The 17,089-nt window shown below is 37.4% G+C and overlaps 1 protein-coding gene across 2 annotated transcripts in view; it reads right to left on the bottom strand.

The window, feature by feature from the left end:
* The window catches only part of LOC129768392 (retinol dehydrogenase 14), an 86,066-nt gene that overhangs the window by 20,646 nt on the left and 48,331 nt on the right, over positions 1-17,089 (bottom strand). Inside the window, exons 2-4 of one of the 2 annotated variants that reach the window (XM_055770026.1) lie at positions 10,012-10,153; positions 9,790-9,928; positions 8,662-9,487 (exon numbers count right to left, since the gene is read on the bottom strand). In XM_055770026.1, the coding sequence (XP_055626001.1) occupies positions 8,763-9,487; positions 9,790-9,829 (765 nt within the window). In that variant the 5' untranslated portion in view covers positions 9,830-9,928; positions 10,012-10,153 and the 3' untranslated portion in view covers positions 8,662-8,762. Of the gene's footprint in view, positions 1-8,661; positions 9,488-9,789; positions 9,929-10,011; positions 10,154-17,089 lie in introns of those variants that run through there. The other variant, XM_055770025.1, reaches the window with a different exon arrangement.

Raw genomic sequence — 17,089 nt, 5'->3', positions numbered from 1 at the left:
GTAGACTGGGTAGTCAAACACAATAATGCGTTGCGTCATTAGCATCGTTGTACTAAACGCTAGCATTTGTTCTAAACTGCTTGCGCCGAATTATCGATGGCAGTGGCATGGTGTCGACATCTGGTGGCAACTTCAAATTAGGTCCATAATTTGGATCCCAAACTCGTTAGTTTGGGATCCAATTCCAACATTGTTGCAGAATTTTTTCATCATAATATAGAGTTGTCTTCATAATCAATTTTCGTATGAGACTTTTTCACCACCTGCAAACAAAAATGTTTTTCATTTAAATGGAATACTAGTTTGATATGGAAAAGCTAATTTACATTCATAATTTTAATTTTGAAAACGGTGTTCATTCCGACTGAAAATCAGCTATTCTTTCACGCTCCCCTAAACTAGTGAACGAAGTTCAATGCCGCCAGCGCGGATATGGCAATGTGTTGTTTTTAAAAACATTCAACTGATCCGTGGACACTATAAGAACTAGATTTTCATACGAATTTTATTTTGCTTTTTTTTTTTTTTTTCCCAAAATATATTTTTTATTAAGGCACATGTGGCGTTAGCCTGACGGGGCCGGGAGTCCAGTCCAATATTTTGACATATTTTGTCTTACAACTATGTTAGTAATATGTAACCGATTACTCGCGGTTGGCTCGAGGTTAGTATTACAAGTGTTCTCATAATTGGTATGTTGCAGTCTTCGATGCTCTATACGTGTGCCCGACACGGGCTACTTCCTATTGGGATGCAGCTGACCATTAATCAGCAACGCTCCCTAGTCTGTACCCCATATCTAGCGTGGTGCGTCTTTCTCGACTCGAGGAATCCAGGATAGAATGGTCACTAGCCGGCGCAATCATCAGTTCGTGTAGAGTTGTCATGAGCGGTACAACCTTTGGCTCTTGTTGAATGATCAGTGGACTGCACAACCTTTGGCCCGTGCATCTGTAAAGAGTGTGTGTATGTATTGCTGCGACTAAGTAAAAGTTTATCGATCGCTAGGAGGGATATGAAACGGGGACACAACGAAGGAAACATCATTAAACGTTGACATCGGCGTTTCTGAGGAACAGGTATAGATGAAGCAGAAGATCAGGATCCCGGCTACCTAAGATATCCCGGACGGGGATATCCGATTGTCTGCCTTTTGCTCTCAGTGCTCTAGAGAGCTGAGAGCGAGCAGCATGGAACCGGATACACGACCAGACAACATGCTCGATGTCGTGGTAGCCATCGCCACAATCACAAAGATTGTTTGCTGCGAGCCCAATGCGATAGAGATGCGCGTTTAGGTTGTAGTGATTGGACATAAGCCGAGATATCACGCGAATGAAATCACGACCTACATTCAATCCCTTAAACCATGCACTCGTCGAGACCTTAGGGATAATCGTGTGTAACCAACGACCGAACTCATCTTCACTCCACATGCGCTGCCAACTAACGAGTGTGTCCTGACGAGGAATGTGAAAAAATTCATTATAGGCAATTTGCCTTTCAAAAAGTGTGCCTTCTGAAGCGCCCACCTTAGCTAGCGAGTCCGCTTTCTCATTCCCCGGAATCGAGCAATGAGAGGGAACCCATGCTAAGGTAATCTTGAATAATTTTTCAACCAAAACACTCAATAGATGTCTTATTCTTGTTAGGAAATAAGATGAGCGTTTATCAACTTTCATTGAGCGGATTGCCTCTATTGAGCTGAGACTGTCTGAAAAAATAAAATAATGGTCGATGGGCAGTGTTTCAATGATCCCTAGAGCATAGTATATCGCACCCATTTCTGCGACATACACGGAACAAGGATCTTTGAGTTTGAAAGAGGCACTGGAATTTTCATTGAAGATGCCGAAGCCAGTGGACCCGTTTATGTATGAACCGTCAGTAAAGAACATTTTATCAGATCCAACTTTCCCATATTTTTCCGAAAATATCGACGGAATAACATTGGAGCGTAGGTGATCTGGTATTCCATGGATTTTTTGTCGCATGGACAGATCAAAAATGACAGAGGAAACCGGTTTGTTTTTGTTTACATTAAAAGCGGTGACACGAATGCTAGATTGTGACTGCAAATCAACAGACTGCGTCGGGCAAATGTTTTAGTACAAAACGCAAGCAATGACAGCTGATGAGAAGCAACGCACAACGCGGCATTCTGTTTTCACCTTTACTCAGAAGTTTTCTGCAGTTACCGAGATTACACGGATGGGGCCAGACAAACTACGAGTTGTCGTATCAAGCAGGACCCAAGCGAACGAAATCACGCGCTGCGACCTCTTTGCGATTGAGTATCGCGTATACGTGCCCTGTTGCAACGTCGAAATAGACGGCGTAATAACCGAAAAGGGTTTGACTCGAAAAGAGATTATCGATGGTGTCGGTCGCTTCAAGAACTCTTCACTAAAAACTGTGAAGATTCTTGCATGCGATCGACTGAAATCTGTGTCACAAAAAAATGACAAGAGGGTTCTCAATCGGACAAACTCTTTTCGTGTGACTTTTGAGGGTTCCGCCCTTCCAAACTACGTTGCAATAGGTGCACTTCGTTTACCTGTTCGGTTGTTTGTACCCCGGGTAATGAAATGCAACCAATGTATGCAACTCGGTCACACGGCCGCCTATTGTTGCAATAAAAAACGTTGCGCAGATTGTGGAGACAGCCATGATGAGAATCCTTGCGCGAAAGAGCACAAGTGTCTTCATTGCGGCGGGACTCCTCATGATCTTATCCAATGCCCGGTGTACAAACAACGAGGGGAGAAAATCAAGCGTTCCTTAAAGGAACGTTCCAAGCGGACTTATGCAGAAATGCTTAAGAGTTCCGTACCAACGAATCAGGACAATCCCTACTCCATTCTGCAGAACGACGAGCCTGTTGCTGACGCTCCCAATGCAGGAAGTTCCGGTACATCGCAGGGTGCCGTCAGGAAAAGAAATATTACTTCTACTAAAAAAATTTGGTTTTTTAGCAGCGTTCATTTCCCTCGATGCCTGATTCAGTGCAAGAGGTCAAGGATTTGACCACTGTAATACAGTGGAATTGCAGAAGCATCATCCCTAAACTAGATCAATTTAAATTGTTTGTTCATAGTTCTAACTGTGATGTATTTTCCCTCTGTGAAACGAACCCGCCCAATTCCAGCCTCACCTATCCGGTAAAGCGATCAGGCACTCGATGTTTTTCAAATACCTTGGAGTATATTTTGACTCTAAATGTACCTGGGGAATACACATTGCGTATTTGAAACAGAAATGCCAGCAAAGAATCAATTTTCTCCAAACAATAACCGGAACATGGTGGGGCGCCCATCCAGGAGACCTCATTCAGTTGTACAAAACAACGATATTATCAGTGTTATAATATGGCAGTTTTTGCTTCCGATCAGCTGTCAGGATTGATATTCTCAAGCTGGAGAGAATACAATATCGTTGCTTGCGTATAGCAATGAGGTGTTTGCATTCGACACATACGATGAGTCTCGAAGTCTTGGCAGTAGTACCCCCGCTTACTCTTCGATTCACAGAATTATCCTACAGATGTCTACACACACACACGTTACACACGATTATCCCTAAGGTTTCGACGAAAGCTTTGTTTAAGGGATTGAATGTACGTCGTGATTTCATTCGCGTGATATCTCGGCTTATGCCCAATCACTACAACCTAAACGCGCATCTCTATCGCATTGGGCTCGCAGCAAACAATCTTTGTGATTGTGGTGATGGCTACCACGACATCGAGCATATTGTCTGGTCGTGTATCCGGTTCCATGCTGCTCGCTCTCAGCTCTCTAGAGCACTGAGAGCAAAAGGCAGACAATCGGATATCCCCGTCCGGGATATCTTAGGTAGCTGTGATCCTGATCTTCTGCTTCATCTATACATGTTCCTCAGAAACGCCGATGTCAACGTTTAATGATGTTTCCTTCGTTGTGTCCCTGTTTCATATCCCTCCTATCCGATCTATAAACTTTTACTTAGTCGCGGCAATACATACAAAAGGTTGTGCAGTCCACTGATCATTCAACAAGAGCCAAAGGTTGTACCGCTCATGACAACTCTACACGAGCTGATGTTTGCGCCGGCTAGTGACCATTCTATCCTGGATTCCTCGAGTCGAGAAGACGCACCACGCTAGATATGGGGTACAGACTAGGGGGCGTTGCTGATTAATGGTCAGCTGCATCCCAAAAGGAAGTATCCCGTGTCGGGCACAGGTACAGAGCAATCGAGACAGCAACATCACAATTACGAAAACACTTGTAATACTAACCTCGAGCCAACCGCGAGTAATCGGTTACATATTACTAACATACGGCCTGATTCTACGCGGCGTGTGAGGTGAGATGACAATTGTCACATCACCATCACGCAACTCTCCTCACTCTATTCCTACAGTCGTTTCGGATGCCGTGAGAGGTTCATTTGATGTATGTGAGAGGATGAACAGCAAGTGACAAGGCGTTCATTCTGCTGGTTGCCAAATCTGATCAAAGATGCCACATTCGCACATGTGTTCACGAATTTGCAGACATTTAACTTTTATCACAACCTTTTATTCCTGCTGCAGGCTATTTAAAATAGTGACAAAACATTATTGATTCCATATGATAAACGAAGCTGGTCAGTATGTCAGACATTAGCACATATTTACAAATATTTCAAATTTTTATCGCATATATTTGAGAAAAAACATCTGGCATCCCAGAATTTTATTTGTTTCGCTCAGAGAGGTCAGATATTTGTTTTGCTGCAGTCAGTACCGTATCTATAGATCTGATTTAACCTGGCCTGTTGTTAGTGTATCAGGACATTCTGCCGAATTTGCAGGTATTTGATTTAGATTTGGTGAAACAGTTGATTGCATCCTGTAAAGTTTAGCATTTTTGTTTGTTTTGGTCGTAGTTGCTGCTGCTCTCTGCACTCTCAGTGTTAAATTGTTGCTCTGGCTCCGGCTCGGGCATATACCACGGCTTCTGAAATGGATATGCAGTTCGGTGACGATGACTCGCGGATAGATAGATGAAACACAAGATCCATGTGATAGATACATTTTAGAGAAAATAAATAGATTTCATGAAATGAAAATAATTTCGGTGTGCTTATTCGTCCAATTGAGGAATAACAGACTCACTACCGCTTTCACAACAAAAAAAACAAACTACTTGCAATTTGTCTCTCGTACTGTGAAAATTGAAGATAAATTGAATTTATTGATACATATAATACCATTACTATCGATTCTATACGACCCAAAAAACACTTATTATTCCTCTTCAATTTTTCATTTGTTTTCATGCACTGTCGACACCTCAAGACATGTCGACGATTGTCACCTAGAAATCCCAGTTCATGTGACAATCGTCACGTATATTTGAGAGCGGGAATAAAGTGAGAGTTCATTCAAGTGAGATTTCTCACGGCATACGCCTGGTGGAATCGCGTGACATAAGTGACAATTGTCATCTCACCTCACACGCCACGCAGAATAAGGCCGATAGTTATAAGGCAAACATTGTCGAAATATTGAACTCCCGGTCCCGTTAAGTTGACGCCATATGAGCCTTAATAAAAATATATATTTTGGAAAAAAAAGATATAGACAAGTTCTGCATCGCAAAATGTTGGTATCAATAAGCTCTAAAAGTCGTACGAAGACAGTTTTGATTTAGAATTTTAAATATAAAAGTTAAAGCAGAAAAAAACACGTTTCTTCATGGTCACCCTAATGCAACTTAGAAATCGATTATTTTAAAAGATAGAAAAAAAAATTGTTCTACAAAGTTGTTTAAAGTAACTGGGGCTACAACATTGTTGAACTATGTTTATCGTATCTATATCGTATCCGTATCTATAAAGATAAGAAAGTTAGATTTTTCATTTCATCGACGATTTTGGTCACCCTATTACTGAATAAAAATGAGCGCTCTATCATATGTAACAACTTTGTCTAAGACAGTTTTTGTCTAAATAATAAATATCTCCCACAAAGTTGTTTTTAGCGCCTTTTATCTCAGTTGCATCAGGGTAACTATGAAAAACTGGTTCTTTTACTCTAACTTTTATATTTAAAATTGTATATCAAAATGGTCTTCGTACGACTTTTAGAGCTTATCAATACCAACATTTTGCGATACATGTCATGTTCTTAATCCTGCTTATTGACGGGTTTTCATCCGAAAACTCATGATTTCAATTTTAATTTACTGAAACACAAAAAATAACATAGTTTCGAAAATCGCGTATTATATAGAGTGAAATCTGTTCTTTCAAATTCCGTCAACAAACATTTTTTATGTTTGCCCCAGAAAGAATGACAAACAAAGGAAAAGAGCATGTTTTTTGGGAATAAATATCAATAACTTTGAGTAAAATTGAGATATTGACAAGTTCTGCATCGAAAAATATTTGTATTAGTAAGCTCTAAGAGTCTTTCGAAGACAGTTTGCATATAAAATTTGAAATATAAAAGTTAGAGCAAAAACAGTTTTTTTCATGGTGACCCTAACGTAACTTAGAAAAAAAGGCGCTATATCGGTTATTTCAAGAGATAAAGAAAAAATTTGTTCTACAAAAAAGTCTCAAATAATTGGAGCTACAACATTGTCGAACTATGTTTACCTCTATCTATGAAGATAAGAAAGTTAGATTTTTTATTTCATCAACGATTTTGGTCACTCTATTTTTGACGACATAAAAACGAGCGCTCTGTTATGAGTAACAACTTTGTCTAAGACTGTTTTTGTCTAGAGAATAACTGTCAAGCTCTGAATGTTAATTTCCACATCTCCTGGACCATTGTGCATTGGAAGTTGAAAATTTTGCCACCTTTCATGCAATTTTTATATATCTCGCCAAAAAAATCTTTGTTTTACGAGCCAAATCAGTTATTGTATTTTACACATTTTCGTAAGATGTTAAAGTGCTGCTCAGCGAGTGCGTGTCCCTTAGTGAAAACAAAGAGAATCTTAAGAAGCCAAATCTGATGAATGAATACGGTAGTAGATCCCGATTAAGTAGCTGGACCCTGTCTGGCATGGTGTGACAGAGCATTGTCATCACGAAAAATCACTTTGTGTTGCCTTTTCTAATATTCCGGTAGTTTTTTTGGGACAGAGCATGGTTCAATTCGATCGTTCGTTTTCGGTAGCGTGTACTATTAACAGTTTCACCAGTTTTCAAGAGTGATCTGGTCGGTTAACTGGGGTTTTTTTACGCTTGGTATTCTCAAAATATATCCACTTTTCATCTCCGGTCACGATGCTATGCCGAAATGACTTTCTTTTGTTCCTAACCAGAAAAATGTTTCTTTCCGATGTCTTCTTGTTTGTGGGTTAAATCATATGGAACCCAACTTCTAACGACTCTTACCCATGACGATTGAAAGTGTCGAAATGAGGAACGACTAGCGCAGAGATATGACCACAGCGTGAGATATAGCGCAGAGATATAACTTCGTGAAAGAATAATTAGTTTGTTCTTAACATACCGAGGCACCACTCAGTGTCGCATTAGGACCGATTGTGACCTGTAATTGGACATAACAACAAACACAACACAATGTGAAAAACAAGTCAAAACAAGAAAATCATTGAAAATCTAACAAATAACCATTAGAAAAGTGTGCAAGTAGAAAATCTAGTAAAATGGTTGGAAAATGGTTATAAACACTTCTAAAATTTATCGTGTTGTAGAAACTTGCACAAAAAAAGTTTACAGAAAAGTCCAATTAGAGAATCATATGTCCAATTATTCGTTTCACATTACAGGTCTGTCCAATTAGCGTGATGTTCAATAAGAGGTAAATCACTGTAAAGCTAAAATTGTATTTCGAACTACAAAACGTGACTGCATAATTCTACGTCACAAAACAATATATGAACGACACCACTCTACATAAGACTTCATCTTTTCACCTTCACATCATCCGAACAGACAGTCGAGTCTGTCAGCGGAGAGCTTAGTCTTTGTGTGTGGTAATGGTGGTCAATGAACCTCAACACAATCAATCAGTCATAAGAATCGGATGAGCATGGTCATCAAAAACCTTGTTTATATATATATATATATATATATATATATATATATATATATATATATATATATATATATATATATATATATATAATTATATACATATATATATATATATATATATATATATATATATAGGCAAATTTTTTGTGTAGTGGTTCTAAAATGCCAAACAATTAAATTCTAGGTACATAGATATAGAACTACATTACGCTTACAAAAAAAGGCATTCGCCAGGTCGTACTTTATTCCAACTTCTTAATTAAAAAAAAATAAAAACCAAGGTTATAAAATTTTCTGATGGTAATGCTTCAATACAGATAGTATATTCAACAACATTATTCTCCGGTACTTACTGATATGCTATATATTCACCAAAAAGGTTAATTTAAAACCAAAACACAAGCAGCTTGCTTTTAAAAATATTTCAATTAGTACGTTCTTTAGTGCCTTTCGAAAATAAATTGAACCTTTGCAGTCAACTTTTTCTCAACAATATCTTTGAGTAGTAAACAATAATTTAGCACACACCTCCTCAAAGCATAGGCAAATTGGAAAGTTCATAGAACCCGCAAATGAATGGTAATTGTGATAAAATGAGAGGTTTAAAACTTATGACAATGTTTTTCCAAATGGTATGAGCGGAATTCGAGTTTTATTCGAGACAAAATTCAACTCCTTCGATGTGGACGGCCCCATAATCGCATTGCATCACTTCAACTTCATATCTTGGGATCCTTCTCGGTGAGCTTCACCATCTTGACCGATTCCTCCCAAAGTTTTTTGGCCTTCTCCATATCACTGATACCAGTCGTGAGTCCTGCTTGCTTGCAGTCTCTAAAGTACAGTCCACTGATGCCTTCGACTTCCGGTGAGCAAGCCAGATACAAGCTGGTCTGGGATCCCTCGGCGTTAGTCTTAAAGAACATCTTGATCAAACTCATAGGGATGGTCAGTGGAAAGGGAACGTTGCGCCAGATTCCGGAGTCGATCATTCCCGGGTGGAGACAATTAGCGGTGACAGTGGTTCCCTCTAGACGGCGGGCCAGCTCCCGGGTGAACATTACGTTGGCAGCTTTCGACACATAGTAAAGATAACCGGGCAAACTGTTCACAGGATTAAGATTATTCAAATCGATCGAAGCCAAACGGTAAAGCTCGGAAGCTACAATAACAATTCGGCTCGGGGCTGATTTCTTCAGCAAATCAATCAGCAGATGCGTCAACAAAAACGGTCCGTAGTGGTTAGTGGCCATGGTAAACTCGATCCCATCGACACTTTGGGTTTTCTTGAACGTCTCAGCGAAACCTGCGTTGTGAATCAACACATCCAATTTACTCTCCGACTGCAGCACATCGGCGGCAAACTCCCGAACCGAAGCCTGCGAACTGAGGTCTAGCTTCTTCACAACAACGGCGTCGTTTCCAGATTCTTTGGCGATTTCATCTGTGGAGAGAAAAGGTGTGGGGAAGCACGCGAAAGTGCGGGAAAATTGAACAAGCTTGAATTAGTTTCCGTCGCAGATCATCCTAATAGTAGTTTATTCGTGCTGTACAAAAATCAGGTTCTCTGTCAAAGGCGAACAACAGATGGAGTGACCTCCCGATTTATACTAGTAAAAACCATGTTGTAATCCATTAGTATGCTATGATATGACAACGATTTTGCCATCACCAATAACCCCAATCACCACCAATCACCACCAATCATCACCAATCACCACCACGAGATGATGTCATTTTACATACCACGGGCTTGTTTGGCGGTCTCCATGTTCCGACAAGCCATGATAATTCGAGCACCTCTTTTCGCCAAATCTCGGGCAGTTTACTTGCCAATGCCCGAATTGGCTCCGGTGATTATAACAGTTTTGCCCTCCATGTTTCTCTGTGAGGAACAGAAAGATATGGAAAGTTGTTCACACATTAACACAAACTTTTTTTGCTCTTATCAATAAGGTTATCACTTACACTGGTGGTAATTTTTCCGCATGTAACGTACAGATAGTATTTGAATAACGACAGGAATATTGCCAATACAGTCACTACGAGTGCTATTAAATTAAGTGGATTGTCGCAGCATAGAAGTGACATCTCTCAATGGGTTGGAGACCTGCACAAAAAAGAGGATAAAGTTAAGGTTTAGTAGATATACTAGAAATTTACAACAGAATAATAACAGAACAAAAGTAGTGGTCTTCATACTTTAGGCTTATCTTAAGGAAGAAAGGAATTACAGAGCACTCTTTTTGGGGCAAACATAATAACAAATTATTGATAGCATTTTGAAGAGCACATTTGACTCTACATAAGGTGAAACTTTCAAAAGAGTGTTATTTTTTGTATTTGAGTAAATTAAATTTGAAATTTTGAATTTTTGCATATAAATGAAAAAGTTGCAATTTTTAAATGCATATAGTAAGCGTAGACTTTAAAGCAGCATCACTTCAGTTCAGTCTTATAGCCACTCAACATGGAGGTTAAAAGAAGACACATTTTTGTTTTTGTTTTCGGTGGACGAAATATAGAAGACGTTATACAATTATTACGAAAAAAATACCAAGATATATGTGTTTTGAGTGCCAGAAATTTGCAACTTGTTCATTTATATGCAAAAACTCATAATTTCAAATTTAATTTACTCAAATACAAAAAATAACACTCTTTTGAAAGTTACACCTTATCAAATGTGCTCTTTAATATGATATAAATAATTTTTTATTATGTTTGCCCCAAAAAGAACGACTAGCTAATGAAAAGGTCATGTTTTCGGGGAAAAAACATCAATAACTTTGAGTAGAATTAAAATACATACAAGTTATGCACCGTAAAATGCGTGGGTTGGAAAGCTCTAAAAGTCATTCGAAGACAGTTTTGATGTAGAATTTTACATATAAAAGTTAGAGCAAAAAAACTTTTTTTTTCATGGTAACCCTAACTCAACCTAGAGAAAAAGCGCTATATCGGTTATTTGAAGAGATAGGAAGAAATATTGTTCCACAAAGTTACTTAAAACAACCAGGGCTACAATATTGTCGAACTATGTTTACCTCTATCTATAAAGATAAGAAAGTTAGATTTTTCATTTCATCGACAATTTTGGTCACCCTATTTTTGATAACATAAAAATGAGCGCTCTATTATAAGTAACAACTTTGTCGAAGACAGTTTTTGTCTAGAGAATCACTGTCGAGCTCTAGATGCTAATTTCCACTTAAATGCACCTCCTGGACCATAGTGCAATGTTACAGGTGTCATTTCCCACCAGGACAACGTTAAACGTCGTGTCTTTTCGACAACTTGACAAAAGTATTTGGAGTGTGGCTGGGACGTGATATCTTGCTATACTAACCAGATATTGCACCTTTGGATTGACACTTATCGGGTTCTTGCAAAATTATTTTAAGAGCAAAAACTTCGACTATTTCGACAATGTCGACAAATTTTTTACGAGAAACCAGACAAGTTCTGGGAGATTGAAATTTTCAAGCTGCCTGATCGGACCCCCAATATTTCAGACACGTTCAAATACAGTTGAAGCTCCGATTCGCAACTTTATTACCTTAATTACTTTGCCGTTGACGGAAGTGACAATGAGAAGTCTTCTGTTTGCCCAGAAACACTTTTTTTTCTCTATTCTGAGATCTGCTAGATTACGCGTGTATAATCATATACTTTAGACATATTTTAGAAACACCGGGTATCATCCATGAGCAATAACCATTCAGTTAATGGATACCGATAGTAGCACATTGTTTATTAATTTTAGCGGACGAATATAATAAACTACTCGATCAAAACAATCGTTGCAACACGAAAGGCAATGCTACATTTGTTATCATTATATTGCAGGGAAATAGATCTACTTTGCCGAATGGTATGGTCTTTATCGCCCCGGTTGATGCAATGTTTAAAAGCAGAGGTCAGTGTATAAATTGCAGATGTGTTTTTACTGTTTATGACTAGGCTATGACTTGAAGATTGATACGATTGAAAAATCAAGCGCTTGTTTGTGTTTATATGGAACCAATATTAATGAAGAATAGAAGTGCAGGAATTGCTCCATGTGTAATTATACCAAAATCAGTTCCTCATATCATGCATTAGATGTATCTAAAAGTTAATGAAGATTTCCTCTAACACATGGACTATCGCGCATGAGTACAACGAAATCCTCGTTCCGCTAACTTGCATGTTTTTGCAATGCCAATTTCACCAGGTACCTTGGCTTGAAGTCTGTGTTGGGGAAAACGTAAATCAGGCCAATCAAAACGGGACAGTTAGAGCGTTGAGATAGCGCTTGACATTTTACAGTTATTCAATTGCTTATCTCAGGAAAAATAACATTTTATTAATTGTGATAGATAAGTAGAAATATTCCCTATCAATTGATGCAAACATCTTCCCGATATATTAAGAAATGTTCGGGTTATAAGCATTCGAAATATTTAATTTTTTCCTGCATGTTCTGTGTTTAGGTTTTCATTTTACCTCCCATATATTTCGGTTAGACGTAATCTCACGTCAATAAAATTTAAAAAACACTGTTTAGTAATTTTACTCAAAAATTAAATTTAATATTAAACATTTTATATCTCAAAACATACTCCCCTCTTCGATATCTTTTTGTATGTTTTATTGAAAAGCTCTTCTAACTTAACAAAGTTTGACGTACAGTGGTGCCGTGTCGGACTCTCCAAAATAGAGATATGAATTTTTGAAAATTTATGAAATTTTAATACTTTGTAGGATTTTACAAAGTATTGAAATTTCATAAATTTTATGAAAAGTAATATGAATGATAGAATCTACATGCAATTCTACATGAAAAACTATATGCAATGTTTTATCTTAGGACTAACCGTTCTCGAGATACTAACTTTGTTAAATTAGACGAGCTTTCCAATAAAAGATCTATATATTAGAGCGCCAATGAAAATAGCCATCTCGAATTATCGAACTGGACTTGATTAAAAATAGTGATTCCCACGAGAAACTACCCTATACAAAATATCAGCTCAATCGAACTTTATTTACTAGTGTCGCACAGCGGTCAAAGTTTGAGTTTTTTGAAAACCGAAAAATCACCCAAAGGGGGAGTAAAAGAAATCGGGGTTTTCAATTAAATTTTGACGTAGGACTACGACTTTGATTTCTTCATAGAGGGGTCAGTCTACGAAATTGAAAATGAGGCATGTAAGGATTCATTAAGAGATTTTAAACGCATATTGCGCAAAATCGCTGTTGCGGTATATGTTATATTGTATACCGTTAGACAGGAAATTTTTCCATTTTTTTGCTTAAAACATGGACAGTGCATAAAAGAGGTGTGAAGGTTTTCGGTGTTTTGAGATTTTTTTCAATATTAAATTCAAATTTTGACCAAGGTTTTTCAACAGTATATTTCAAATGTTATTTTTCCCTAGTAGCTCATTGGTTTATTAACAACTTTGTCCAGCATCATATTTGAGTCAGACATCTGGATCTTGAGTTACGATTTTTTGAAAGAAATATCAATGATTTCGAATACGCCTTTTTCAAAAATCGGTCGTAATTGAAGTTCTAGGTTGTTTGCATTATAAGAACCAAGTTTCAAAAAAAAATCAGAGAAGATCGGGTTTTTTTTGGTTTTTGGCCCATTTGGCGAGGAATTGCTCATAAGTAATATCAGCGCTCAAATCACGCCTGGTTCAAGGATAAACCTTCAAATGATCTATCCCATACTATGGGTTATTTTAAAAGTATCCGCGGTTCCTTGTTCAACGTTTTAAGGAAATTTTTCTTTATTGGAATTCAATTTTGATCATGTTGGTTATTATTATCTATAACCTTTCGCCGGTGAATTTCGGAATTCTACCCGTAGAGAACTTCTGCCATTTGTCGGCGAAAAACAGACAGTTTTGTAATATTTTATTTATTTTTCTTTATTCCACCAAATTTATTTGTTTTTGAGCACATGGCTTATAAGGCGGGATTCCACCTATTCAATTTGATGTATGCTACAAGTCAATGCTTCTTGCTTATTGGAGTGTATCATTTTACGACATAATTGGTCTTGTTGAGCGATGTTGGCCTTATCCAATGGCTTGCGGATCGGTGCGACATGTGAAACACGACATGTTTGACAACACTGGGGCAACTACGTCATTTATTGACGATTATCATAATTCACCATAATAATGGAACAACAAAATTATTGATTATAAAAACAATGACATCAAGACATATGTTGGAGCAGTGCGCAATCGCACACTACTGTGTAGTGGCTGAGGTAAAAAAGTATTATATCCATTGTTGTTTACATTTAACTTGTAGCATGTGTCATGTTAAATAAGTCGAATTCCACCTTTAGAAACTGTCTGAATGTACAGTCGAAAAAAAATACAAGAACAGAGTGCGAATTCGGAAATTTTAAGGGATTTTTGACATGCTGTAATTTTGGTTCCTAGAAAGTTCCTGTAGGACCTTTCTATACAGAGATAGTTCAATTTGAATGAAAAATTGCCTCTTCGTATTTGATGATGAATAATTCAACAAGTAATAATTGCACGACAAATCGAAAGGCAGTTTTGAAAACTCCAATATGTTATACACGAGGATAATGTATTACTTTAACGAAAAAAAAAATTGATTTTTTTTGCATCGATTTAAAAAAGTGCCCAAAAACAAGAATTTTATAGTGCTTTACAAAACTGCTGTCATTCTAAAAATATTGCAATGAGTTCTAATGTTTGCAGACTAATTTTAGACTTTGAAACTTTGAAAAATCGGCTAAACGTATCAATATGTAACGTTCACAAATGTGTAGGAAATATGCTAGGCTAAAAACTTGTCTGCAAATATTAGAACTTACTGTAATATTTGCAGAAATGCATCAGATCTTGTAAAGCATTATAAAAATCCTGTTTTTGTCACATTTTTGAAATCGATGCAAAATAATTCAATAATTTTTTTCCCAAATTCATTTTTTGTAATCAGATGTTGAACATATATGCATCAATATTGAATCCAAACATCCAAACAATAAACAATACGTGACCCCTGAGCCCGAACCCTGCTTTATGCTGCATACGCTCGATTTGTGTTGGTTGGGGTAGGGTTGCCAGAGCCTCGATCAAAATAGTGCTAAAAAAGGGCCCAAAAGGAATGCTGTCAGATTCTTTTAATTCTGCACAGTTGTCAGACATTTGAATTCAAAACACGCTCAGCTCATATATTACAATACACACAAAGAAAACAAATGAGTTGAAATGCAACAAAATCTTTAATATTAAAGATAAGTTGGGAATAATTTTTAAGACATGACTGAATTGAAACAAAAGGTTGAAAGGCAAAAAATTATCTAATGAATTAAATTTTCCGCATGGTATGATTTCATCCATTTCGTCGATTTAATCCCTCCGGAATTAGTTCATTTATTTGTAATGCATGCAAGAAAGGACACTCGATGTAACTGAGAATGGTTCCGATATAGTATCCAATCCCGATAGACATCGAACGACCAGTCGAACCAGTCGAGTGACGCACAAGAAAAACCGTGACGTTCGAGTTCTGCTATAAGATATCATGACTGAGTTTATGGAAGACCGCTGAAATATCGGTTTTTGCGGCACACGGTTTTTACTATAAAAAAAATAACAAAGTACATATTTCATCATTAGAAAAAAAGTAGAAAAATCGAACATATTTTTGGCGTAAAAAAACATAACATTTTACAAAATGATGCTTCATTTAGTTGGTGTGGCATATTTTCCAGGGTCAAAACCACAAAAAGGGCCCCTTCAAGAGCAGAATGTGATGAGGTACATCAGCTTTAGTAAACATAAAATTGTGAGTCGTTATCCACCACTGACCACTTCACTCCCAAACATCAAAGTAATTTCTATCCGAGTTATTTACTGAGATTAAACAAAATATCTGTTCACCTCTTCTAGAGTATGTAAACAGTCGTCCAAACTGATGGTTTGTCAAATATATCAAATCGAATAATCAAATTTCATGAAAAATTCGTTAAATACAATGCGCACAAAATTGCGACCGAATGGCTACCGAGAGAGCGATTTGTATTTTTATTTATATTTTGACATACGACAGCTCTACATTTCAAACGAGCGCAACTGGATTTAAAAGTATTAAATAACGGCGAACTTCGTCCCTGTCCAATTGATATTTTGATTTCAATAATTTCGAACACTCAAGTTCGCACAGAGATTACACGCAGAGTAACACGCATCAAACCTGATACTGAATGTTTAAATCCGTTGCTTCTTTCTCGAGTTAAATCGTGAGGAACGGACACCAAATATTTTTATTTATATTTAAATAAGAACTGAACAGTTTATTTTATGTTAAGCCGTTTGCATTTGTTGTTGCAAGCGAGGTACTGACCTTCCATGGGAATAAATAAATGAGCCTACAACAACGTTATGGACCGATGATTTCAATGACAGTTATTCATTGAATCATTGCAATATTAACACTTTGTTTAGAACAGTGGTTTTCAATCGTTTTTGCTCCATTCCCCCCTTTACGAAAATTAATCCCATTGCTTCCCCCCTTTCAGTACTTCTGAAGAAAAAATAAATAATAAAAGTATACAAACGGTTTTCAAGTTCTATTCGCAATAAATTTGATTTGCAAATCACCGAAAATTGTGCAACGAGAAAGATTTGCTAGTCCCAAGCGTCATTCTGTGTGTTCTTTGTACAATTTGGTTGGTTCAGGTCAATCACGGAGAGCAACTACGAATTGTACAGTCTACCCAAGCTCAAGCTCAAGCTCTATTCGCAATAAATTTGATTTGATACTTGTACCTGATTACAAAAATGCATATAGAGTCTGTCAAGTCAGTATGGTACCTGCGCCAGAACATTTTCCGCCGAAATCCTAGTTCTTGAGAGCGTTGTAGAGAAGCACACCTTATGTTATCTACGATATCCACTCTGTTTTGTTCCCATCAGCAGCATTGTAGGAAATCCAGATTCACAAAAATACTACGCAAAAGACAACAACACTCGTAATGCTTTTTCCGCATATCAGGATGAGAATC

Source organism: Toxorhynchites rutilus, chromosome 2 (assembly GCF_029784135.1).
Source record: "Toxorhynchites rutilus septentrionalis strain SRP chromosome 2, ASM2978413v1, whole genome shotgun sequence".
Lineage (NCBI taxonomy): Eukaryota > Metazoa > Arthropoda > Insecta > Diptera > Culicidae > Toxorhynchites > Toxorhynchites rutilus.
The sequence above is the reverse complement of the archived record's forward strand: the minus strand, read 5'-3'. Positions and strand labels throughout refer to the sequence as shown.